Source organism: Rhea pennata, chromosome 12 (assembly GCF_028389875.1).
Source record: "Rhea pennata isolate bPtePen1 chromosome 12, bPtePen1.pri, whole genome shotgun sequence".
Taxonomy (NCBI): Eukaryota; Metazoa; Chordata; class Aves; order Rheiformes; family Rheidae; genus Rhea; species Rhea pennata.
In genome coordinates, this window is record NC_084674.1 from 23536947 (window position 1) to 23562368 (window position 25422).

Genomic DNA, 25422 nt, shown 5'->3' on the forward strand with positions numbered 1-25422 from the left:
CTGGCTGTGGGGTAGCGCTGCGTGGTGGCACCCACCCAGGCTGTGTGCCACAGGCCTTCTCAGTGGCAGAGCAATGAGGAACAAGGGGAGGGATAGGGGGCACCGTGGAGCAGGAAAGGTGGCACTTGGGGGGTCTTGGTGGACAGGGCTGTGCTGTACCCCTCCCTGTGCAGGGGACAACAGGGCCGGCCCAGGCGGACGCTCACCTCTTCTCTGTGAGCATGTTTGGGGCGCAGGTCTTGCTGTCCCAGGTGCAGTAGGGGTCCCTGGCCAGGCAGCAGTCGGTGCAGGCTTTGCCGTAGAGCTCGCAGCGGTATAGGGACAGCTGGAGCAGCCCGTGGGTGCTGCTCACAAACAATTCCTGCTGCTCAGGCAACCAGAACAACAGCTGTCAGTTATCCACGAGGCTGGAGACATGGAGTGGGGACCAGCCTGGGAACTGAGCACCCTGCCCTGTCCCAGGCTGGGGGCACTGGGAAACAAGTGCGGCGCAGGGCTGAGCCAGCCACCCTGCCAAGCTGTGCAGTGCTGCCCTGGTGGGAGCCTGCTCCCTACAGGTGCAAGCTCTGGGACTGAGGGAAGGAGGTGCAGGGGATGAGGCCGGGGTCAGCTGTCTGCTGGACCCCCTCCCTTGGCTGCTTCCAAATGAAGCTTTAGGGAGAACTCACCCGCTTTGGTGATAACTGCATGTCCAGGATGGGGGAAGGCACCTGGAAGAGAAGAGGGTCAGTCCTGCAGTGAGGTTAATCCTTCCTGGACACCTTCACCTGCCATTGGGGGCTGAGACCCTGTGGATGGTAGGAGGCTGGCCATGACCAGAGTCCCTGGTCCCAGCTCCTCCTGCGCAGTGCAGGCAGCCCAAGGCAGCCCTGTGCAGCAGCAGCGCTGCTGAACCCATGCTCAGCCCTCTCCAGATCTCATTTCATGGGCTGATGTGTCTCCCCCGACCCAACTTGCCTCAGGATGGGACTGGATGGGGAGTCAGGCCATGACTGGGTGCCAGGCCCTATGGACTCTAGCTCTCCCCCCACACAGTGATGGTAACAGCACCACCCACTGGGCAGGGCAACCGGGCGACAACAGCAGTGAGGGGGCTGGATAAGGGCACACTGCACGATCCAGCCACCTGCGGCCCAGTCCTCTGTACCTTAGAGACGCTGAGCTCCTCCAGGCTGATCTCCTCAGTGCCTTGGTTCGCCCCGCTGGCCAGGCCCACCTTCAGGACTTTGCCTTCATCTGTGAATGCAGCGGGAGAAGGAGCTGTCAAGGCTGGGAGACACCAGGCTCAGCAGGACCACGGGCCGTGCAAGCTGCCGTGTGGCGACAGCATCCGCAAAGCTAGGGCAAGCCCCTACTTGTGCCGAGGAAGAGCATGTCGTAGTGCCTGCTCTCCATCTCCACCCTGTGCACCAGGAGCCTCTGGAGCCGGTAAGGTACGTTGACTCTCACAAGGACCGGCTGGCGGCCCTGCGGGTACACAGGCTCCCACATCAGCTGGTGGGTGCGCATGAAGCTGATCACCTCATCGGGGAAATCCTTGGTGGACTGCAGGAGGGGGTCGTACGTCTCGCTGGGGCACTGCCGGGACCATAGGGGGTTATATTATGTCTGGGACAGTCTGTCCTGCTCTCTCCCATCCTCCGCTCCTCTGCCCCAGGCCCTTACCGTGCCAGGCCGGGGATATGGGACACGGCCCTTGTATTCCACCCAGCGGTAGTCAAATCCCTCCTTGTGCGCAAAGGGGCCGCTGAAGGCAGCTCTCACAGCAGCCATGGAGTAGACACACACTGCCGAGCCACTGAAGACGCCGCTAGAGGGGAGAGAGCGCAGAGCTGTTAGTCTCACTGCCCCTCTGCAGGGGCCAGGCTTGTGTGCACCCATGGCCCCTGAGCTCGCTCTGTTCCCTACCTGCCTGAGAGCCCTGCCCAGCACCCGGTGGGTGATGAGCATTTCTTCCCATCAACCCATCCCATCCCAACTGTCTGGCACAGCCAGTTCAGTCTGAAGGGAGTGGCTGCTGTGCAGATGCCAAACTTAGGGCTGGGGTAGTGAGGCAGCAGCAGGCACCAAGCAGTGAAAACACCAGTAGCCCTTCCTTTCCCAGCTGGGTGTGGGTCTTCCCCTTCTTCTCACAGGGCACCTCACAGGGCAGTGCCGGTGAGGGGACGGAGGCGGCTGGACTGCCCTATTCATGGGGCCAGCCAGAGCCCACAGCTCACCTGGAAACTGTGAAGAGGCCGAAGACAAGAGGGTTCTGGGAGTCCCGGGTGCGGAGGAGGAAAACATCCTCTGCAAACAGAGAGGTGGCGATGAGGGGCCTGGCAGTTGAGCGTGCGTCACGAGGATCGTCTAATGGCCATCCTCACCACTTAGGGACAAGCTTAGGACAGAGGCGTTGGCACACCCTCCTGGCTGCCCATGCCACTAAGTACAGTCGTACACTCACCAAGCTGGTCGAAGTGTGTCTCGGTGCCTTGGGGCCCAGGGATGGAGCACACCAGGCGGGCCTTGAGGAATGTGCTCCAGCGATTGATGAGGCTGCGCTTCCCTCCAACGTCATTCTGCTGGGCACCAAGAGCTGGGCTTACCCCAGCCTCTCCCACCGCTTCACACCCCACCAGCCCCACGGTGGCACACCCTGCAGGCCTGAGCCCTCCACACCATGCTACGTGTGCAGTGAACCCCCACCCCGCCCCAATCCTTGTCATTTGCCCCTGTTTGGGATGCCCCCTAGCCCAGAGGAGGGAAGGTGCCAGGGGAACTCTCTATTTGGACAGAAGTCCTACACCGTGCCTACAGTGCTGCAAAAAGCCAGGAGTAGAGGTGGGAGCTGGATTCTGTCTTCCCAAAGATCTGCGCATCCCTGAGGCAGCTGAGGCCAGCGAGGAGGAGCACTCCCAGCCTGCTGCTCTGTGCTGGTTGTGAGAGGTGTGTTTGCAGTATGCCAAGCCACAGTAACTGACCTTGCAGACCCGGGCCACTCTGGCATGGATTTGCCGTCTCTCCCACTGCCCAGCTTCCAGGGCAGTCTCACGGAAGAAGATGTAGACCTTGTCATCGTGTGGGTTGTAGGTATCAGGGATGGCATAAGCACCAATGAACGCAGGCTCTGCAAGAAGTAGGGGCAGCACAACGTAGCCTTGTGCTGGCAACCCCCGCCGGCTAGATCTGAGCTTTTAATATATGCCAGAGACTTTCAGCCCATGCTTTACCCACGGGAGAAGAAAAGGGAGCCAGACCTCCAGGCCGTGCAGCAAATACAGTGCTGACTCCAGCCTTTCTCCAGCAGAGGGAGGGCCCCTGCACCTCACTCGTCCCCACCCTTGTACCGTGTAGCCAGTGATCCTGGTTCTGCTCTGTCCGGATGTAGCTCTGCTCAGCCCTGTGAACCCAGGTCCGAAAGAAAGCAGCGCTGCTGCCCATGAAGTCACTGGAGGTGCCTGAATAGAGCTCTCCATCTGCAGAGTCACAGAAGGAAACGTGGGTGAGCCAGGACGCTGCTGCTGGACGTTACACTAGCAGGGCTCCCCTGTGTTGCTAGAAGCCCTTGTGTGGGGGGATCCAGTTAGATGAGAGCCTCCCTCACTCCCTAGGAGGCCGGCAGAGGTAGGATGCTGCGAAGAGCTGCAGGCCCAGGAATGCTTTGGTGTGGCGTAGCTAACCAGGGCACGATGGCCTCAAGCATTTGAGTCACTGGTCAGGAAAGGCCCATATCCTTAGCACACCCCTGGATCAGGAGACGACCCTTCCTCAGACTCCTCCAACCATATCCGTGCCAGCGCGGGCTCTGGCCAATGGTCACAACAAGGTTGTGCAAACCCACTTCTTCTCCAGGATGGCTTCTAGCCCCAGCCTCCTAGTCTGTCCACAGCATTGGCACAAAGTGGGCAAACAAGTGACATCAAACACTCCCATGCATGTGTGGCAACTGCAAAGCCCCCCTCTCCTGTTTCTGTGCAGGAACCCCTCCATGAGGCTGGGATGAACTTGAGCAGAATGAGGCTCTGCAGGGATGGCTCCTGTCACTCTCGCCCTGCTTGGGCACCAGCACAGCAGTGCAGCCCTGCAGTGAGCTGCAGGCAGATGTACAGGAACCTCCTCCACACATGGACCATTCCTAGAGCTCCCACACTCCCAGCATCACCTCCACTTCCTGCTCTGCATTTTTCTCTTACCGATAAGGAGACCTGTGAAAGGTTCGTGGGGGCTGTATGGGCACCGTCCTCGCCCCGATTCCAAGGAGTGAGTTACGAGCCGCATCGGTGGGGCCCCAGGATCCTGCCAGAGCCAAAGGGAAAATGTCAGCCTAGGTGGAGGCTAGGAATGAACCTGATATGACCCCCTTTGGCTTGGCCCTACCTTCCATGGGATGTCCCTGTCACTTTGGTAACTTGGTGGCTGTGTTGATGAACATGGAGCTACATAGGGGCCCTATCCTGACAGCACAGGGGAAGGCCACATTTGATGAGCCTAGTGAAAAGCAGGAAGGAGGCTGGTGAGCTCAGTCTGTGCTACCTGAGAGCAGGGGGTCTGTGGACTGCCAGGAACAGGTCCCACCTTTCTAGGAGCATCCCAGTGTTGCTGAGCGTGGACTGCTTCTTGCCACGTGCAGCAAGTCCATGCATGCTGCAGGCTCCCTGCACTGGCTCCAGGCTCAGAACCTGACTATCTGGCCACATTCTTCCCCTCTCTCCCCCACTACAGAGGAGACCAGGGATCTGCTGGGAGGGAGAGAATCTCTTCCACCTTCTGCAATGGAGACACGGCTCACCAGGGTGTCCCTCACCTTTGCCTTGCCTCCCAGCTGGATGAAGGCACAGACAGGCTGGTAGGAACCAGTCCCACAGGCAAACACATGGCTCCTGTTGTACGGCTGCAGGAGGCGAATGAAGTTGGCACATTCTGTCTGCTCAGGAGAAAAATTTTGGTAATGGTCAGAGCCCAGGTTCACATACGCAGGTGCAGCCGCTGCCAGCCATATTGCATGTCTTCCCAGGATGGGGGAGCCCAGCTGGATCCTGCCCTGGGAGCCAGTAGGCTGAGCTCAGTGAGGCCACGTGCCTGTCTCCAGCTGGCTGGACACTGTTGTGTCATGCAGATCTCCAAGGCCCCATTTTGGGGTCATATGGGTGTTAAATACCTGTGATGAGCACACGAGGCCTTGTGCCAGGGACTCCCTGCCCTGCTTACCTCTGCGTTCTTCCCCGCTAGCTGGCAATGTTCAACCTGCTCCCTGGAGGCTGGCCAGAAAATCTGCAACACAAAACCCCACCAGCCTGAGCCCCACTGTCTGCTCCCGGCTTTCCTTGACCTGCCTGGGCAGGACAGCCACAGCTTGACCAGCTCCCACTAGCACTGCCTGGCATGGGCAGCTCCCCAAAGACTGAGGTGAGATTGGTGAGCCCACGTCCACCCAAACTCTTCTGCTAGGCTGAAGCACATGGTGAGGACGCAGGGCTGCTCTGTAAAAGGTCTTACAACTCTTTGGGTCCCAAAGGCCCAGCTGAGCTCAACAGGAAGCCTGCCAAATAGGTTCAGAGCAAATCTGGCTGGGGGACAGAGCCTGGGTGGGCCACGGCACACCCAGTTAGTAGGCAGGCTCTCCTGGATCCCAGCCTGTGGGAACGTCAGAGTGAAATGTGTTAATGATCTTTTCTTTTGTTGATTTTGAACTGTGCACCCCACAGGCAGGATGTATTGGGATGACATTAGTGGACTTGGTGCTTGATTTGTTTTAGATCTTGCAATTAGGTGTGAGCTCAGGGCTCTGGGCACTTCCCTTTCACCCTCAGCTGGGACCCAGCCAGATCTCCACTCTTGGCTAAGTGGCCATGTCCTTTCCTGGGGTCAGCTGCAGCAGGAGACTCTTATTGTCAGTTCCAAGTGGGAATCAACACCAGTGGATGGCCCGGGGTTGGTTGACCCCCCCACCAACTGAGATGCCTCAGTATAATTGTGGCCCTTGGTGACATTGTGCCACCCCAGCTAGGACCATATCCCCCTCCATTCCCTGGTACCAGGACGGAGAGCTGCTCCCAGGGGGATCAGAGAGGAAGAGGCCAGTCTGGCTCCGGACTGCGTTCACACCCTCCTCCCCAGCACTGACCTTCTCAGGCTCTCTGCTGGGATGGTCTAGATGGAGCAGGAAGATGTGGTTTTTTGCTCCCACCATCAGCCAGGCCCTGTCTTCATCCAGCAAAAGTGCCTGAAAATCCAGCCCATCCCCTGATGCCAGCAACAGGCGAGAGCTGTTGTATTTCAGCAGATCTAAGGGGAAGAAGGTGGAAGAAATGGAAGACCATCAGACAGTGATGAAGCAGACAGCCTGAGACCCTATCATTCCCTCTCCCAGGAACAGCTCTTATTACCCACCCTTGACCCAAGGGAAAGCAATTTTCCTGCCAGTGCTTGGCAGCAAAACTTATACCCCTTGGTGCCCCAAAACTTATCATGCTTCCTTCTACGAGCATACCTGGAGGAAACAGTGAGTCACCTGCACAGAAGAAAGTACTCTGACCCTGGGATGGACTCGGCAGGGTCACACGGGCCTGGTTTGCAGGGGCCTGGGGAAGGAGAGCAGTCTAGCTTAAGGATCCCAAGCTATTCAGCTTCTAGCCTGCCATTCAATAGTGCTCTTTGGCCTGGGTGGATCACCCTAGAGCCACCTGCCCCAAAGCCTCTGCACCCTGAAACTCCATGGGGAGAGGGCTGAGAACACAGAAGAATCATTTGCTGCATCTCCCAGGATGTCTTCCCTGGGCTTTAGCTCAAGAGAGTGTTTTTGGCTATTCCCTGGGGCAAAGTATAACTCAAATTAAAGGCTGCATAAAAACACAGCTGCCATGGCCCAGCCAGGATACTTCCACCACCTCCTCTCCAAGCCTGTTTTTACTGTTAAGTGCCTGTGAACTGCTGGACTTTACCCAAAGCACCAAGTCAGCCAGATAGATGGCAAGGCAGGTCTCCAGCTGTGTCTTAGGTCCTACTCTGACCCTGACTCTGTCACATTTTGATGCTTCATGCTCTGAGACGCAGCCTAAACCCAGAATTAGACTGGGTTAGTCTAATTGTGAATTAGACACAGAAAAATGAGCTTATAAGAGCACCTATTTGGTGCTGGAGGAGGGAAGAGCCAAGCTGCCAAGCGAAGAAGTGTGCCATGAATCCCCCCCCCCCATGCTCCAAGGGGAGCAGAGACTGGGCTGTGAGAAAGGGATTGCTCTTCAGGCTGCATCTTCTCCTGCTTGTTCCTTGTGCTGAGGCTCAGGGACTAGCTAGCAGGCCCTCCCTGCCCCGAACCCTCCTACATCACAGTCACAGTCATGCGGGTGTGAAGGAAGGACAATAAGATCTTGTCTCTTGCTTAACCACTCCTGAAACAACATCCACTAGGGCCCTGACCACCTGGCCGGCTGCCGACAGGCTTTCCCAGGGTCCACATCAGTCTGTGACATGCAGCATCAAGTTCTCTGGCTAGCTGCTGGGGCAAGCTGACTTCCCCCATCATTGTGCACAGGCAGCTGCTGCATAGGACACAGCTACAGTTGCAATAGTTGCTGTTCTGGCGAGTGCCTGCTCCAAGACATCAAGACAGAAAGACACCGATCTGGAGACACTGGAGCTGAGAACATTAGAGCTCCTAGCAATTGTAACACATTGCTTTCCTCTTCAAAGCTGGCAAGATCCAGCTAAGGAGAAGATGAAGGCTGGCTACATGTGCCAGCAAGGTTGTTTTGCGCTGTGGAGCTGCGTGGGGGAAAGCTACAAAAGCAGGGTCAAGGTAAGTGGTTACTGGTGAATGGGAGCAGGGACATGAAATGTAGATGGTAACCCAGGGTGCTTTGGTACGATTCAGGCTGAGAAATCACCCTGGACCATGCAGATGGAAGTAGTTTGCCAGTAACTAAGGGAAGCTGTCAGGGGAAGCAAGTGATGACCAGCACGGATGGGAGCACGGGTGCCAGTGAGCAGAGCGTGCCAGGTGCGGTGTACATGAACTCAGCTCCTCTGTTCAAAATGCACCAGCTGATCCCAGAGGCTATTGCTCTCTTCCTTCCACCTCATTTCCATGGGAGAGAGGAAGCGGGGCCAGTTGTTGTCAGCTGGAAGCGCCACTGACGTCTGCTCCTCTCTGTGAGGAAAAGATCTGCTGGGGCACATGCAACAAGCAGGGGTCCCTGCCCGGAACTGTGCCACGGCAGCCCAGCCTGCTCCAACAAGGCGTTTCCTTCTCCCCTTCCTCCAGGGCTGGCCAGTGCTGGGGTGAGAGCTCTAGTTACTGTGAGACAGAAAAACTCCCCTCTCTGACAGTAACTGCTCCCAGCTGCTCCCAAGGAGATCCTTGGCAGGAGAAAGAACCCTCACACTGCTCCTAGAAAAGTTTCCACAGTCCAAGCTCACTCAACCCTTTCCCTCATGTACCCGAAGCATCTCTCAGGGTGCCTCCTGCTTTTGTCCCAGTGCAGGCTGCTCCCATGACCGTCAGATCCAGACGGAAATGTAGGGCAAGGCACCGGAAAGGCAAATGCGGGGAGACAGAAGGTCAAAGATTTATCCAATACACAGGTGTAATTAAGTGGAGTGGGGAAGGCTGGCTGTGGGGGATGTGCCTGCTTGGCCTGCAGCAATGAGAAAGCTGCTGTTAGCACCACTTTGTCCTCTGATCTGCCTTGGCCCTATTCAGTGATGAGATCAGGGCAACCTCTCTGCTAGCCTCTCAGGCCTGCTGCAGTGTCAGGTGGGAGGATTTGATCTGGCCCTCAGGAAGGATTCACTGACCTACACTTGCAGCAGGAAATCAGTTACGGATGAGCACCATGGTCCATGCCTTGCACTGTGCCATGGTTCTTCTCCTTTACCAAGAGGATGGGGCATTCAAATGCCACTGATTCACATGTTGTATGTGCAGGAAGCTGCCAGCTAAACGTGCACAAACCACCCTTTCTTGTCCTTAGTCTGTCTATACAAACAAGACATCTGATTCAGGCGCCAGCCCACAAGGCAGGGAATCAGGTGGCCTCTGAAGCAGCTATGTGATGGCTAAAAAGATGGGTGAGCCCAAAGAAACATCCTCTCTTTTGTGTTATCTTCAAAGGCCATGGTGTGTTTCCTTTGTTGTCAGGATCACCGAAACTGCCTTGTCCCATCCATCATCTCTGCCTGCCCTTAGCACCAACACCCTCAGCGCAGGGTGACCCTGGGCTTCCTGGGGTCACAGCCCGGCTGTGCCGGGAGATCGTTCTCCCTCCTTCCCCCAGCCACAAGAAAGAGCCAGACCAAGGAGATGACCCCTGAAGCCCAGGGGAGGCTTGGCTCTAAATCAGGCTCCAGCCTTCCTCTGCCATTGGCTGATAAGAGCTGTGTCAGTGCAGCTTTTGGTGCAGATAACCAGAGATCCACCAACCTCCTGCCCTGCTGCAGTGTGATGGCTTCTGGATCCTGCCCAGCTGGGTTGACTCTCAATCAGATACAGCTAGAAGACCCATTTGCCAACTTCTAGCTGTGCCAACCCCATATTATTACAGTAACAGGAGCTCAGAGAGGTGCTGTAGTTTCACTGCATAGTCATGCTGCTACATAGCCTCAGAGTAAGAAAACAGAGAGGCTCAACCCAGGCCTGCATCCAGACTGACCAGTGTGACCCATGTTTACCCAGAGACTGCCTGCTGCACAGCCATGATGGTGTTTGCCACCTCCGATCTGCCGGAGCGCTGTTATAAACCTCCTCCCTACCTCCTCAGCATGGTGGGAGCTGCTGCTGTTGTTCCTGGCCCTGTGCCCTGTGCCCCATCCTTTCTTTACTCTTTCAGCCTTTGGTGCTGTCATTTCCTTCTTGTGAGCCTGCTTACGTCTCATCTCCCCCTCCTCCCCCAGTACAGCTCCACCTGCCTCCCCCATGCTGGGATCTGACAGCAAGGCTGATTCTGTAGATGCTGGGGTGGATGTAATCTCAAAGGCTGGGTTTTTTTTCTTCTTTCCTAGGGATTTTTAAATCTAAACTTCTCAGGCCATTGTGTCCTTGAACCTGCCTTGGGCTGTCCATGAGTCACATCCCCTGTCATTGTTCGTATATTCCTAGAGCCCTCCTGATGCTGGGAGCTTCCTCTTCTGCCTCTGCCCAAGACTCTGAGGGCTTTTGGCATGTCTGGCCCCAGCACACTGTGGGGCTTTGAAGTCCAAAGTCCCCCTGTGTTCCTGCTGGCTCAGGAGCCTCCTCTGGTTCCAAGGAAAGACAGGCCCTGTGCTGCATTTCTGAGCTGGGTCCCATCTCCCCGCTGGGATATCCTGCTGGAGACTGAGCAGCCCAGAGTGGGCCCTGGAAGATGGGACCCACTGAAGGCCATCTCTGTAAGGCTGCTGTGGGGCAAAACTGTGCTGATGGGAGGGAGGGGAGGGGGAAGGCAGCACTGCCTGGGGCTTAGTGCCCCTATATCACTGTGAGTGCGAAAACAGGGGTTCTTCCTCCGAGGCTGCCTAGGTCGACTCCAGCCCAGGACACCCTGTAAATTGCACAGAGTGAGTCTGGGCAGAAGGGAGACATCTCTGGGTGTCCCGGACCTGGGCTGCACCCAGGCAGGACATTCCATTCTCCAAGGCCAGCAGCACTGGCGCTGCATCCTCAGGGGCTGATCCTCGGGGTTTCAGCTGCAGTCCATGAAGCATCCCAAGGGCTCAGAGCTGGCACACGTAGAGAGATGCTGCAGCCACAACCTCCTGTCTCCCTTGAGCCCTGGGCCATCCTGTCATCCTGGCTGGAGAACACTCCTCCCAGCCCTCTGAAATGAGGCACAGGCCCCAGGGAAATCCTGCCTGCCAGCAGCCTCCAGGGTCCTCTTACCTTTGTAGGAGATACGAAGGCGAGGGGCATGTTGCTTCCAGGCCCTGCTGGTGTCTGGGTGCAGCAGGAGGATCCAGAGCAGAACTGTGGAGAGGGGAAGCCTGCCACTGTGGGAAGCTTTCATCTTGGTGCTCTTCTGCTGGGGACAGAGGCAGCTCTCCCTCACAGTTCCATGGTCCACCCACAGAGATGCCACTTTCACCTCCAGCTGTAAGAAGAAAGGGAGAAAGTCTGCACAACTGCGGGCTGTATGCAGACTGGGACTCCATCCCACCGATGCCATGGATCCACAGCTGAGAAGAGCTCTGGGCTGCTCCAGACATCCCAAGTGACAGCATGGCATGTCTGCTGGCAGCGTGTACCTTAGAAGGTGTCAGGCCAACTGCCTGGCAGAGAGGAGCTACCACACTCTGCCTAAGAGCAGGCATCTGGCCCCAAACACTCCCACAGCACCGCAAAATTAGCCAGTACTGTTGAGCACAGTCTTGCTGAGAGAGGTCTCTGGCCGCAACTGGAGTTCAACAGACTGGGCAGATGGTGAGGCATAAGCTGAGTATCTGAACTCCTCCAGGCCCCTGACCAAGCCTGCTGCAAAGCGTGTCATGACTGTTTATCTGACCAGAGCACCTGCAGGCTCTGAGAAGGGCCAGGCCCCATTAGTCTCTTGTGAAACACAGACTCAGGGAGAGACAAGGCCTGTCTTGAAGAGCTCCATCAGCCTAAACTGACAGGTGGGAGGAAAAGCAGGGGGCCCAGAGAGGCAAGTATCTCACTTGCTGGGCTATCCTTGCAGTCTCGATGGTTATTGATGGTTACAGTATGATCAGGAGAATTTCTCAATGTCTCCAAGGCTGTGGGGTCTGGATGCCTTCACATCACAGAGCAATTCAGTTCCCCAGTAGGTGCTGTACACCCTACACACAAGTACACACATCTCCAGAAGCTGTCAAAGTAGCTCTTGCTTGCAAAGCCCTGGTTCACAGGGCCAATTTGAGTGCTGGGAAATCCAGTGCATGCTGCGGCTGGAAAGCCTGCTCACAGGCTGCATCTTCTCCTGCTACCCAGAGGCTCTGACACATTTTACATAACAGAGAACTCAAAAGACCAGCTATTACAACCTGGCTAAGGGCTGTGTGTGCTGTGATGTCTGTGGGCCCTAGGAAGGCAGCACTAGCATCTATCAGCTCCTGCACACTAATGACCGTGTGCATTCCTACCCTCTCTTACATTTACACATCCCCAGACACAGTGTTATTGCCTTACTCCTAAGCATCATGGAGGAGAACAGAGCTGGACTGACAGATCTCACCAATTAATCTGGGCAATTTAGCCGTTTTTTTTTTTCCTGCTTATAAATGTCCTGGTCTCTAAATGTCAGCTCCAACTATCCAATACTCTTGCTGTGTATTCAGTTCTATAAGTCCCCTAGCTAAGAGACTTAAAATGAGTGCAGAGGCATTTGGCCCAAGGAATAGGGGATTTCTGTGGTCTCTGTTACAGTCTGTGTAGGAGTGAACATGCAGGCACAGCCCACAGAAGCCAAACATTTTAAACTGCCTTGTTCTCTATCTTCCACAAGACGGAGCACCAGGCTGGGCCTATGGACACAGTTTCAGGCTTTCAGATGGATGAGTTTTTATCTTCTGGTGGGAAACAGGGAGAAGACAGCTAGATCTGCTGCTCAGCAACTTTCCAATCCCCTTTTGCATTTCACAGAGTTCTTGCACGGTGCAGGTTTTTGTGCAGTCCCCCAGACAGCTCATTTCCCAACTTTTTCCCTTGCCTTTATTGGAGTTAACCAGTTACAGCCTAAAATTGTGCAGATCTAAGTGTCATCCACCACCGCAGCCCTCACCTAGTCCAACCGAAGCCAGCTGGCTTTTTAGGGGACACATGCTGAAATGGGAGAGAGCAAGCAACACCACTGCACTAACAGTTATTCTCTGCCAGATGAAGGTTAGAGCTCTCAGTCTTTCCCCAACTGCCTTTATCCTCTAGGCAGGACAGGTATGTTCACCCCCAACACACTGCAAAAGGCCTGCTTGATTTCAGTGGTCAGGCACCCAGTGCTCTGCAGCTAGTGTGAGGGCTTTGCAACAGGGGGATAATTTAGCACCACAATTTACTGACACTGGTGTGGGTTTGTTGGGATGGTGCTGAAGGGAAAGATTAGTTCAAAGCCATCAAAGCCCAGTCTTTGTGCCACTCACTCCTTGTCCATGCCAATCTCCCCAGCATCACACATGTACTTGTTCCCCTTCCTGCTTTGCTCATACTCTGGCCAGTGCAACGTGCTTCTGCTCTGTACCGGTGCCCTCCTCTGGTCCCAAGAGACCCGGCACTACCCTGGATGTGACCTCATGGTAGATGTTGCACTATTTTTTGTATCATACTTTAGCTTTGGCTCCCAAACCAGCTCTCCCCTGTGCAGACTTTCTGAGCTCCCAGTTCAGCAGGCCCATCACTGCCTATAAGAAAATGATTATGGGTTTCGCTAGGTTTAAACTGCTTGTTGGTTGATCTGCTGATCATCTCAGGCCACACTGGTGCTCTGTAGTATGGTGGCATGCAGGAGAGCAAGGCTCAGCCTCTGGGGTTAAGCTGTGCCTAGTCAACACATTTAGAGATGTACATGCACTGTCTTCCCACCTTGTAGGCAGAGCTACTCATCCCACCTATGTACAGTGCTTTGTTTCTCTCATCTTCTGGGTTCCTTGCTTCAGAGCTATGCGTTTGAGGGACTAGTACCAGGGTCCTTTTCCTCCCCCGGCTGCCATACTCAGTTCCAGGTGAGAAGTGAACCTACTGAGAATGAGCAGCAGCCACACAGACTGGAGGGAAGGGGTGCTGGTGACTGGCATATCACTGCAGCTGCACGACCCGCTAAAGCTGAGTGCTGCTCTTTCTTCACCCCCAAACACATTCCTGCCACGCAGTGGTAAAGAGCAGATTTCCTCTGCCATGGAAGCTTAGCAGTTTTAGTCCTTCCAAAATGCACTAAGTTCATCCATAAAGCAGAGAATGAAGCAGGCCCTCCCAGACCTATTCTCCTGCTGACCCATGGCCATGAACATCGTTATGAACAGCGTTATCCCAGGGGTCATCACAAGGACATGACTGGGATTTGACAAAGATTTTTTGCCAATGTACATATGGTTGCTGGATAACTCAGCCTCTAATTGAAGCTTTCCATAAATGGAGCATGGCTTGTGCTAGGCTTCGGTTTGGGGACAGCAGTCAGCACTGGGAGGAACCTTTCATGACCCAAAGATCAAGGATATTCAAGGGTGGGCCCAGGATTCTGCGAATGACAGGCAGGGCACAGCCCCCTCCCTCTGGGACATGCTCATGCACAGGCCACAGAGCAAACATCAGGGAGCAGCCAAAATGTTTTGCATGCCTGTGGCATGGGCTGAAGCAGTGGGGCAGGAGTGCACGCTCACACAAACTGTTTGGCTGTGCCAGCACTTTGTTTCCTTCCCCTGTGGATGCCTAAGGAAGGTTTTATTGCAACAAGAGTGGGAGCCACACGCAGAATGAATCCACAGATCAAGGCAGATAGAGCTCTGTGCAGGGTCAAAAGAGGTGGGGATCTTGCTGGAGGGGATTAAAGTGGACCAGGAAAGAGAAATTTGTTGGAAGACAACTTCCAGTAAGAAGGGCTTCCCCTATAATCCCTTCTACATGTATTTCCCAAGCCTGGCTCCCCTCAGGGCTCCACCCCAGCAGCGCCACGGAAGGCCACAAAGCAGGCATCAGGGAAGAACTTGGCACGTCCATCTTCTGATGCCCAGTTAAACCCAGCTTCCTTTTGGTGGGAATTGCCTGGTTTTGTCTGTGAGGTCTGGAATGGAGGCATCCTTAGCTGTGCCAGTTTGACTGGGTGAAGTGGCTGGAAATACGCAGTGGGGTCATGGCCCCTTCCTATAAACCTCAGCCCAAATATTCCTGGAGGTGAAGAGCTTGTCACAGGCAGAGTTTACACTGAGAGGGGGAGAGAGGGTGTCTAGTGGATGGAAACAAGCTGCAGATGATGAATCCAGGGTTAAATTAAACACTCCCGACAGCTTTAAATAATCAACTGTCCTGAGCTACAACTATTTCTATCTCAGTTTGGAGAGAGAATTGCTGATGAGAGCAGACTGTTGGGATGAGGGGATTTCTATGGGTTTGGCTTTGGAGTCTGGGATAAGGCAGTGAAGATTTCTTACCCCGGGCACCATGAGAGCCTGAGGGAGAGGAAGCATTTTGCAGTCCCTGTTTAATGGGGAGTGGCGGTAACATTTTTGATGATAGAATTCAGCTCTTAGATTCAGCTCCATCTGCTTTCTTGTTTGGATACACATACACACGCTACCAGTGTCTGTACAACCTGGTATGACCACAGAAGAAGACATGCATATCTTGCAGCCTTGCTCCACACTGCACTCTTACCCCTACAGTGCTCTGACTCCCCCATGGGTGGCTCTCTGTTGCTCCATGAATGCATCTCTACTCGGATCAGTAAAGTACTCGGTAAGTACTCGGGGCTATCCCAGCCCTGCTTCCACATACTTCACCCCCTAAAATGAGACCTGCCCCTACAGACTCAAATCCTCCTCTGAGCAACACCTGCTTCTTCCTCCTGCAGTGGCTGTGCTCCAACCCCGAGCACAGCAGTCAGTCCCTACAGCGCACTCATTCTTCAGCCCCCTCTGCCCAAGTTCATGGCTGCTGTGTCAACAGCAGCCCACCACAAGCTGGCCTGCAACCAGGAGGGTATTTGTATAGGCACTGAGCAGCCAAGGATGGTGACCTTGCTCTGGCCCTACAGAGCTGGGTTGAATTTGTACCAGCAGTTCAAGAGATGCCCTAGTCCCATTAGCTATGCTGTGCCTTTCCTTCTCCTTTCTTCTACCAGTGATGTGTGGAAGTCTAACAGATTTAAGGCTCTGGACTGCCATTGAAATTCACCATTCCATGCCACTGCACTGAGCTTTTCCTTTGCAGATGTCCTAGAGAAAGTCTTGTAGGGGACAGTGAGCAACACAGGGAGAAAACAAATCTCTCAAGTTCAAAATGGGCTGGTATAGGAGGGAACTCCTTATTCGTGAATGGACTAATTTCCCTCTGACAATGCCTATTTTATGTGATGCTACAAATAGTGTAACTGCCCAAATTTTAGAGGGAGAAGGGACCTGGCAGTAGATTTATCAGGCTGTGGATTATCTCCCAACATGGAAGGGCATGCTGAACTTGAGCTTTTTAACAGTCCTCTTGCATTAACATCAGATACCTCATGCTTCCTCCCTGCCCAGCACAGCCTGGCATGTGCTCTACCAGTCTCACAGGCCCCAATTGTTTCCTAGCTAATCCACAAACTCCATTTGCAGAATATTGCCTTCTTGAGTTACACGTTAGGCCCGGCCAGGCCGAGGCCAGGAGTTAAAGTGCAGGGCCCCAACAGCTGGGGGACCTCAAGGGAGCAGCCATCAGAGAGCTGGGGGGAGGAGCAGGGCTGCATTGTGGTGTGAGCATTAAACCTCAGCAATCCTCCTTGCATGGGGAAGAAAAGCCTGTGTTAGACCTCATTTAGCTACCTCACTAGCCAGTTATGTGATCTGAAACTCACAAACAGATAAGCTTCCATAGCTCCCAAGATGATGTCTCGAGATCCAAGTCTCTTGCTCCTGGTGCTTGCTGTCTTGACTTCACCAAGAGAAACTCTGCAGTGAAGTTAGAGGTGCAAATAAATTCCACTCCAACTGGGAAGGACTATGTACTGCTCTGGCATTTTGGGGGAACAGGAGAAAGGAGTCTCACTCCTGGCAAAGAAACAGAGGTGCAAAACCAGAGGAGCGCTTCAAAGCTACAAAGCAGGCTCCTAATTCCCTGCACAAAAAAGGCTCTCCCACAGACAGGCCTCACCTGACTGGGAGGAGGTGAGGCAGACAGGATAGCTGTGCCTCTCCATCACGGGGGTCTCCCCTCTCCCTCCCCTGGCTCGGTCCGTCTGTGCCCATTTGTGTCTGCCTGTTTGTGTGGCTGGGTCTGCAAGTGGCATGGTGTGTGCTGTGCAAATGCTGGTCCACATAGGCAGGGAGAGTACCCAGCAGTATCTATTAGTCACATGTCTTGGCATGCATCTCTGCGTGCATATGGATGGGCCTTTTTCATAAAGAGATGCCTGTCCCCATTCCTGCCCACGCAGGCCTGTGGCACAGAAATCCTCCCTGTTCAGCCCAGGGTTTTGGTTGTTTCCCTCCATCTCGTGCAGCATGATGGATTCCCCAGCAGCTGCTGCTCCTGCTTCCCAGGGGCAGTCATGGGGAGGCAGCTGTTGTCCTTTTCCAAAGGAGAGGACAAAGCTACTGGGGCCCTCGACTCCCTCAGTGCCTACCCCCAGTGCCACTGGGCTGCAGCAGCAATGACTCCAAGGAAGCTTGCAGAGCTGAGCTGGGTGTGGAAAGGGGACGGTGGCATCCCATGCCTATAACATGATATCGGAGTAAGGAGCACAAAAGCCAGAACCACAGCTAGGGTGGCACCAGGCACTACGGTGTGCACTGTGAAATGGCAGGGTTTAACTGAAACTGTCAGTAACACAGGTCACACATGCCCAGCGGCACACAGCCCACACAGAATCTTAAAGGCCAGACGATGAGGGGAAGAGAAAGGAAAGGGTGTATTTTTGCAGAGTTTGAATACAGGAATTGTTAAACAGCAGAACAACACTGAGGTTGCTCAAGCTTCTCTCGCATTTCTCTACCACTGCACAGCAGGCCTGGCCAGCAGGCCCTGTTCCAGCCGGGAGATCTCCTGACAGCCTCCTACAATCCTGCCTTGTGAGATTAAAGGCTACGATCACAATTATCCCCTGATCACTGTTTCTTGCCAACTGCTGATGCCGAAGCGTGCCAAGCACTGAGAACACGAAGGAATGAGTTCCAGCTGCTGCTGGCACACTCTGGCCCCTTGAGAGGGGCCGAGTCAGCTTTGCCCCATCTGCACTTTATCCCTGGCACATAGGAGGGCTTCTTACTAACAGGTATGTGATAACAAAAATTAGGGCAGAGACAACTCCATGGCATTCAGTGGGGTAACTTGGCAGGTCTTGTAGTATCAAGAAGACTTTACTGCTTGTTTCAAAATTTGGGAGCATGAACTATTTGTTCAATTTTTTAATCTGTTCTGATGTAAAAAGATTCCTGGCCCCTGAGAACAGGTGTATTATGTAAAGTGCACCCCATCTGCGCCTCTGCATGATCATGGACCTCTGTCACATGGATGCTATAGCTGACCAGCTCAGGGAACTCTGCGACTGGCTTCACCTTTTTCTCTACTGAAGCACTAACAAAGTCATGTCCATCACGAGCTGTGAACCTGTCCATCAGAGCTACTCAGTGATCCCAGCAAATTCCAGCTGTCTCTGCTCTTTTGTGCTGAAAGGAATTTTCCACCTGTTTGGGGAGGGTATGTGGGATCTAGGCTCAGTTGTTTACCTTTCAGGGAGAAAATCTTTATGTTTGGAAGGTATAATAAAGCTTTTGCTCTAAAGGTGTTCTTACTACACCCTTGCATGGCCATAGTATTAGTAGCTGTTTACTTAAGAGGGGATAAAGAGCTATCTTTCTTTTAACAGTATCTGCTAAGTCCTTTCTAGGGAAGCCACTTGCTCCCTCTCTGTGCATTGCTCAGTCCCTACCTTTCGCTTGCTCCAGTGAGACAGTTTAGTGAGACAGTTTGAGGGTGATCTATCTCAACTCTCAGAAGTCAGGCAGGGAAGGTGTCCCAGCAGCCGATCGTGTCTCAGTGCATGGCAATGGGCCAAACAGTCTGTCTTATGCTTTCTGGTTCCTTCAGGACTTTGTTAGTCTGTCTGAATGTGTCACTTGGCCCAGGTAGTACATGTCAAGGGTAACCCCAGCTATTCCTTCCTCTAATCACCTCAAGGCCATCTAGCAGAGCAAACTGGTACAGGGAGGCACCAGAAGCAACAGGCCTGCCCCCAGACTGGCATCGAGTTGAGAGGAGTCATTCCAATAGCAGGTCTTGCCTGACTGACCTACACTTTCGAATGGGAATCGTTTGCAGCCTGTCTCTCATGCTAAAGCAAATAACCTGTTCAAAGCCAGAGAGCAAGGAAAGCAGGAAAGCACAGTGCAGATCCACCTTGCAAGTCTCTGGTCTCCGAAAATGCTTTCAGGGTACAGGGTGCTTCAAGTGCTTCAGAACTGCTGAAACCAGGCAGACACAACTCATGGGAAATCACTCATACGGGGAGTTTGGGGGACTTGGGGCTGGGCCCAAAGCATCCTCCAGCTGTCCCCTCACCACACCAGTGCTACATTTCCACACCTCAGTTTGTGGCTTTCGCGACTGCATCCCCAGCACCAAGCAGTGCTAAAGTCCTGTTGCCAAACTCCCAGCTTAGGTAAGCGGTTGTGGGAAGCTGCCCAGTCCAAGACTTCACGGAGGGGGGTAAACCACAACAGGAAGCCAGCTGGCAGCTGTGCAGAGACATACTCAGAGGAAGAAGGCTGGGCTCCTCCCCAAACAAAGTAGAGGGTCAGAGAGGTGAGACAAGTGCGTAGCAGTTGTGTCTCATGCTAGGCAGGCAACGTGGCCTCATTTCCTGGCTGTTCCTTTAGTTCCTCACTGTGGTGAACCACTGGCCCCAAAAAACAGTATGATGCAGCTGGTCCCACTCTGAAAGTCCTGCCGCGGAACAGGTCAAACCACTGCCTAGAGCTACAGCATGTGCAGCACTGAGGTTGAGGGTATCAGCCCTCTTTCCTACTCCAGCTCTCTGTTTTCAATAGCCTGGGAGCTGTCATACAACTAATCTCAGCCCATCTATTAAAAGGCAGTGGTAGATTTACTTAGCATATTAAACTCTCAACCTACCTCCTAATGGAGTTGAGAAGCTTAAAATTCTTTCATGTTGGTGAAGGGACTTGCTATCCTCTAATGGTGTGTTAAAGTACCCAAATAAGGTATCAAAGAGCCTCTATCCTGCCCAATCTGCTAATGGACCAGATCCCTGAAGTCCCAGGAGTCCCCAGAGGCACAGCCACATTCCTGAGAACCATTTATACTAAGATGCCAGCACATGGGCTGAAACCGACACTTGTCACCTGTCCACCACATGGCCTGATATTCAATACAGCATTAGAAAGGCTCAAGGAGTTTTACCCCCCTGAGGAGTCATTTTTGAACTTCAGACTTTTCAAGTTGGATCTAGCTGAATCATGAAGGTGGTAAAATCCAACAGAGGCTCCCCAAGGCTAAGAGTCAGAGAGCATTCTAGCCAGGAGATAGCTTTGCTAGTGCTTCTCCCCTCAACCTGACTTAAAAGCCTCTGCTGGAGAGAATGGGTGGGTGACACCCAGGGTTTTTGTGTAGAGACTTTCATCTCTAAGTCACTGACTTTAGCCTGGGCAGAGTCAGTTGTCATCTACTGTAAAGGACTGCTAGTCCTTCAGTGGCCCCTGGAAAAGAGGTGGTGGCTGTGGTTAGGGTCCTCGTGGGCACAAATCGACATCCTAATGGGCCTCTCTGTAGTATCCCAGGAGAAAAGCTGGAGACAGCTGCATCTTCAGAGGTATTTCAGCTCTGACAAAAGAGAAGCAGCCTTGGGAGACAAGGCTCCATGGACAGGCAGGCTGCAGTCTTCTCCAGGGCTCTCTAGCCAGTTGCTATTGCTACCTTAAGCTGCCAAGATGTTTTTTAACATACTTAAATGATTTGTAGAGCACACTTACTTGTCAAACTTCATTCATAACAGGATTATTGCTCTGCATCTCTAGACCTATTGGACAGAGGTGCTCAGCATCTCTCAGAGAGCAGTGCGGCGCTCCACAGTTCCCTACCTAGGGCCCTTCTCATGCAGGAGCTGGCTGTGAAGCACCTGCTCCTTAGCTCAGTGACCCAGTTCGTTGGATTCACTATTGCTAGCCAGTGCCATGAAATTACATGACTGTGTGTTGCACTCCCAAGGCCTCTCTCTGTCCCAGCTGAGGTCTCCTGCCTCCCCCTCGACACTTGAAAGCTCTGCAGTGTTTTCTTTTAATCAAAAAGAACCCTGCTCTTTGGCCTCCCTTGGCCCACTGCACTAATTGGAACAAGCTAAGCAGGCGTGGGGGGCTTTGCCAGAGAAAATATTTTAATGAGGATGAAGAGTTCCTGCACTGTTATCTGCTTCTTCTCAGAGCCTCTCGTCTGCAACTGCTTGGTAATTACAGCTTGGATTCCCTGGTAAGCTCTCTGACTTGCATGGCTTGGACCCCTGCAGAGCACCGTGCTTCTGCAGCCTCTGACAAGAGCTGCCTTTTTCTCCGGCACACTGCTGCCTGCATTTCCACACTAATGGGTAGGACGTGCTATTCAGAGCGTCAGTCTTCCTGCTGCTTTTGAATGACACTGCTGTTGAATTAGTCTCAGTGTCTCTTGGGTAATGGGAGAGCAGGAGGTAGAAGAGAGACACTTTTAACTGACCAGAAACCAAAGGGACACATTTTTGGCTAATGGTTGTCCTGGTTAGCTCTAGAATTGCTGAGCAAACCTGCAGTCCCTAACCAAGCAACTCTGCCAGAGAAGGCAATGGTGCTCTTCTGGAGTAATGAGTGCTGGATCTGGCCCAGCTGCAGCCTTCATGGAGGGTTTTTCCTAGGGATTAGTGACCAGCTGAGAGACTGCAGATGGATGCCAGGCCATTCAACCCATTTGGCCGTTCTTCAGAATAGACACTCTGTCCAAGTCATCTTTAAGGTGAGCTGAAAATAAAGGCACATTTGTCAGGCATTAGGACAGTTAAGTTGCTGATCAGCTGAGTTAGCTTCTGAGAGGAAAGAAACAGGGCACCCTTCTGGCAGCAGCATGTTTTAAGGCAGACAGCTCCCCTTGTTGCAACCATTAGTAAAAACAGAGAAAACTCAACTTTGTGTCTCAGATGATCATAAGTGGGAAAAACCTCTTTACACTCAGACTCCTAATGCCAGTATCCCAGCTGACTTGTCCGATTTGAACAGTGCAGTACAGAGGTAAAGACCACTGTGTACCATGCCTAGGGTATTGCTTACAAGACATACAGTTCCTGCCCAACCCCTACTGCATCTGACAGCCTGCTAGACCTTAATGTACTTATCCCCAAAGCGTCCCAGGGTGAAAAGCCACTGTGACTAACATTGTCCCAATGGGGAACTGAGGCATAGATGGCTAGTGGCCAAAAAGGATCATTAGCAGAGCAGGCAGTGAATACAAGTATCCCATGTTCTTCCAATAGCAGATCATCCTCCTATTGATAGACCCAAGCTTTGAGAAAGTTCAGAGTTGAGCCTGACTCTACCACTGCCCATGTGTGAGTGAGCATGTAGGTCCCAGCTTGCAGTGGCACAGCTGTCACTGAGGGCCTCTGTAAAGCATGCACTGTGGGAAGAAGAGTTCTCTCAGCAGACAATGGACAGATTGAAACCGAAAGCCATTTTCTTTCATGCTACGAAGTACTCTGTCCAGATTAGCTGACATCAGTGGTCTCCTCCTGGAAAACAGGGAAATTAACCTGAACTTGATGGTGGGAGAAGCAAAGTAGTTTCTGAACACAATAAATGGCAACTTGCCAGGGTGCTGGACAAGAACAATAACCCCACATGGACGTGTTCTTGTGAACTGCATTGTTTTAGGGAAACTATATCCTGGGCAGGCTCCCAATTCAACATGGTGTGACATTTGCAACAATTACGCTCTACGCCATGCAGTACAGCTAGCAGAGCTGAATTGTGTTGGCCCAAACAACACGCATGGAGTGCATGCAGGTACAGCATAGACAGGGTGTATTTGAGACTATATGGGGTCACTGAACATAGAGAAATCATATCCACATGTGCCAATATTCATATAATGCCCACAGTCATGAATAATAAAGGCTTATCTCTGCACTGTTCTGCAGAGAATACATATTAGTGGCAGCCCAGAGTCTCAGGACTCAGAGCCATAGGTTTGCTGGCCTCTGTTCAGGCTCACCACTGGCAGATTTGCAGTGCTCCCTCTACGGTCTCATGAAATCACTCTAATTCCTTGATACCTAACTAACAATAGATGGTTGTGATTTGGAATAGCCTATAGGGACAATGTATTTAGGGAGATAGAATGATTTGGTCCCCTGTGATCTGATCCCAGCCCTGCAACCTTATGCTGGTCACTTTGCCACTCCATGCTTCAATTTTCCCAGGTAAAAAAGAAAGGAGAAGGTACACCCAGCATCTGTGGACAAGGCATTAAGTAGGAAATAAATGAGGAGGTGATGTGTAACTCACAGAATGAGCCAAAGAGGACTAAAGTTTGAGACCTGTTTCAAAACAGATAATGCTGTTTTCCCCATCTCTCATGCGGCAACTTGTCCTCTACAGGAGCTACTTGCCATCTGGAATGGAGTGGAGTGGGCCCTCCTGAGCAGACCTCTTCCCAGTTGAAGGCTCCTCAAAATGTGCAGGTAAGGTATGATATGTCCACTCTCTGCAGCCTGCTCCATCCCCCAGCTGAAAGCCATTCCCAGCCTCACCCCAAGGCCAGTAGGGTACTGAGCTGATTCATCTCTATGCCTCTGCCATACTTGTTTTCAATATCAGGTTCGTATTTGTGAGAGCAAGTACCTGTAAAGACCCCATTTACCCTGGGCTCTCTGAGATGCCTCTTGCTGTAATCCCAACTGGAAGTGAGGATAGAGGATAGACCAAACTTGGAGTAAGAGGCAGCTCCGAGAGTTCGGGAGCCAGGGTTTACAATAAATCTTCATCCTTGCTGTAAACAGTCTCTGAGAGGGTGTCACAGGAGCACAGCAGAGAGTGAGGAAGCCAGAAACACTCGCCTATGATAACATCTGCCAGCCTTGTTGGCTCAAGGTCTTGATTTTGCAAAGAACATCATTAGCAATGAGTTCCTGCAGCAGTGCGAATTAGCAGTGCAATTCCTGTTCTAATGGACTTGCCTCCCGCTCCCTCTGTTTGAATTCAGTGCTGCTGAAAGCTGCCTGCTTGACAGCCCTGCAGCCTCACATTGCCTCTTATCTATCAGAGATGGCTCAGACAGTACATACAAACTCTCTACATACAAACTGCACCTTGGTATTTGGGAGAACAATTTACATCCTTGGGGGTTTCCTGTTTAATTCTCAGCCTAAGAAACTGGACCAAATGAATCCTGTCTTGCATCTGTGTGGAATTCAGTGAGATTAGATTAGGGATGAATTCTTCCCATATTTCTTAAAGAGCTGATATCTCTGCCTGGTTTTCAAACTGACTTCCCCATCTTGGCTCATAAACCATAAGGATGTTTGTTTCTCTGTCATCTGCAATACTGTTAACTCTACAGGAGAAATCTATACATTATAGTAAGCTATCCGCTCGCTCTCTCTCTCTCTTTTTATGCACACAGGCACAAGCACAGCCCACAACACCCCCCTCCGCACTCCTACTCTCTGGTCTCTTCTCTGTGGGACAATCTGTCAAGTCAGAGACCCATCAGGACTACCCTCACTTTGGAGTCTGTGCTAGGACTGTCCAGCAGAAAGCTCAGACACACTCCACTTGGCAGAGGCACAGCTCCCTGCGGACAGCATGTGGGTCGTGTGGCAGGCATGTGTGCATGATAGCCCCTGAGAGGCAGATGATTGCATGCCTTCCTCGGAAAGGGGCTGAGGGTGAGCACCCTGCATTCTGCAGCTCTGCGAGAGGGTGGCGCGAAGACTAGTGTCTTCTGTGGGAGCTCTGTGTGAGTAAGTCTGAGATGAAGGAAAATCCCACGAAGTGGCACATCCCTGTTGCAAAGTCTAGGGAAGTTAGTTAATAGGCTTTGGGCCTCTCTAAACATCCCAGTCTGCAATTCTATAGCCATTTCCCCTAGAGCACTTTCTCTTCCTCCCTTGGGCCTGAGGCTGCAAGAAGAAAATGGTAGTTTCTAGTTTAGGAGAGATTTCATGCCAGCTAATCAGCAGCTAGATTAATCCAGCCTCATACATGCAGTGATTCCTTATGGGCAATAAACAGCTTAACTAAACACAGCCATGGCAACAACCTGAGGCTTGTGGCTTAATGAAGCCCAGCTATATCCTGCCTATATAATGCCTCCCTTCAATTTCCACTGGGTAGTGCATCCTTCAGTCAGTCTGCTAGGCTGTTGTGAGGAATGCTGTGCTTTCAGAAGCTTTAGTTCACATCAGAGGTGGTCTTATTTCAAAGAAAAGAAGAAATAACTCTTTGTTTGTCTAAATTTAAGTTTGCATTTTTTTTGTGATTTCTATATATAAACATATATGTATGTAGATATATTATATCTGTATTTCTATATATAAACATTTTTCTCCCTTACATTCTCAAACTGAGTATTACAAAACTGTTGTACTGAAACATCCATCTCTTTCTAATTTCTACAGCAGTGTAAGACTCCCCAGGCTCCCAGTCATCAATAACCAGATTTTGAAATACTTACAAGCCAAAGGGTTATTAGTTAAACGATTCCTTTAGAGCGCACTTTGCATTTCTCAAGCTCTGTTTCTTTTCTGCCTCCTATCCTGTATGTCCCAAAGTTTCTGAGAACTGAGGTATTGCAGG

At 52.3% G+C, this 25422-nt stretch overlaps 1 protein-coding gene across 5 annotated transcripts in view; it reads right to left on the reverse strand.

Moving 5' to 3' along the window:
- LOC134145696 (semaphorin-3D-like) overlaps window positions 1-25422 on the reverse strand; it is a 28581-nt gene that overhangs the window by 2351 nt on the left and 808 nt on the right. For 3 of the 5 annotated variants that reach the window (XM_062585473.1, XM_062585474.1, XM_062585472.1), the window contains 14 exons: window positions 10838-11045; window positions 6107-6267; window positions 5191-5253; window positions 4787-4906; window positions 4176-4278; window positions 3330-3458; window positions 2964-3109; window positions 2447-2564; window positions 2220-2289; window positions 1666-1810; window positions 1356-1578; window positions 1148-1236; window positions 669-710; window positions 207-364 (listed from right to left, as the gene is read on the reverse strand). In XM_062585473.1, the coding sequence (XP_062441457.1) occupies window positions 207-364; window positions 669-710; window positions 1148-1236; window positions 1356-1578; window positions 1666-1810; window positions 2220-2289; window positions 2447-2564; window positions 2964-3109; window positions 3330-3458; window positions 4176-4278; window positions 4787-4906; window positions 5191-5253; window positions 6107-6267; window positions 10838-10961 (1691 nt within the window). In that variant the 5' untranslated portion in view covers window positions 10962-11045. Of the gene's footprint in view, window positions 1-206; window positions 365-668; window positions 711-1147; window positions 1237-1355; window positions 1579-1665; window positions 1811-2219; window positions 2290-2446; window positions 2565-2963; window positions 3110-3329; window positions 3459-4175; window positions 4279-4786; window positions 4907-5190; window positions 5254-6106; window positions 6268-10837; window positions 11046-11199; window positions 11355-25422 lie in introns of those variants that run through there. The other 2 variants (XM_062585471.1, XM_062585470.1) reach the window with 2 other exon arrangements.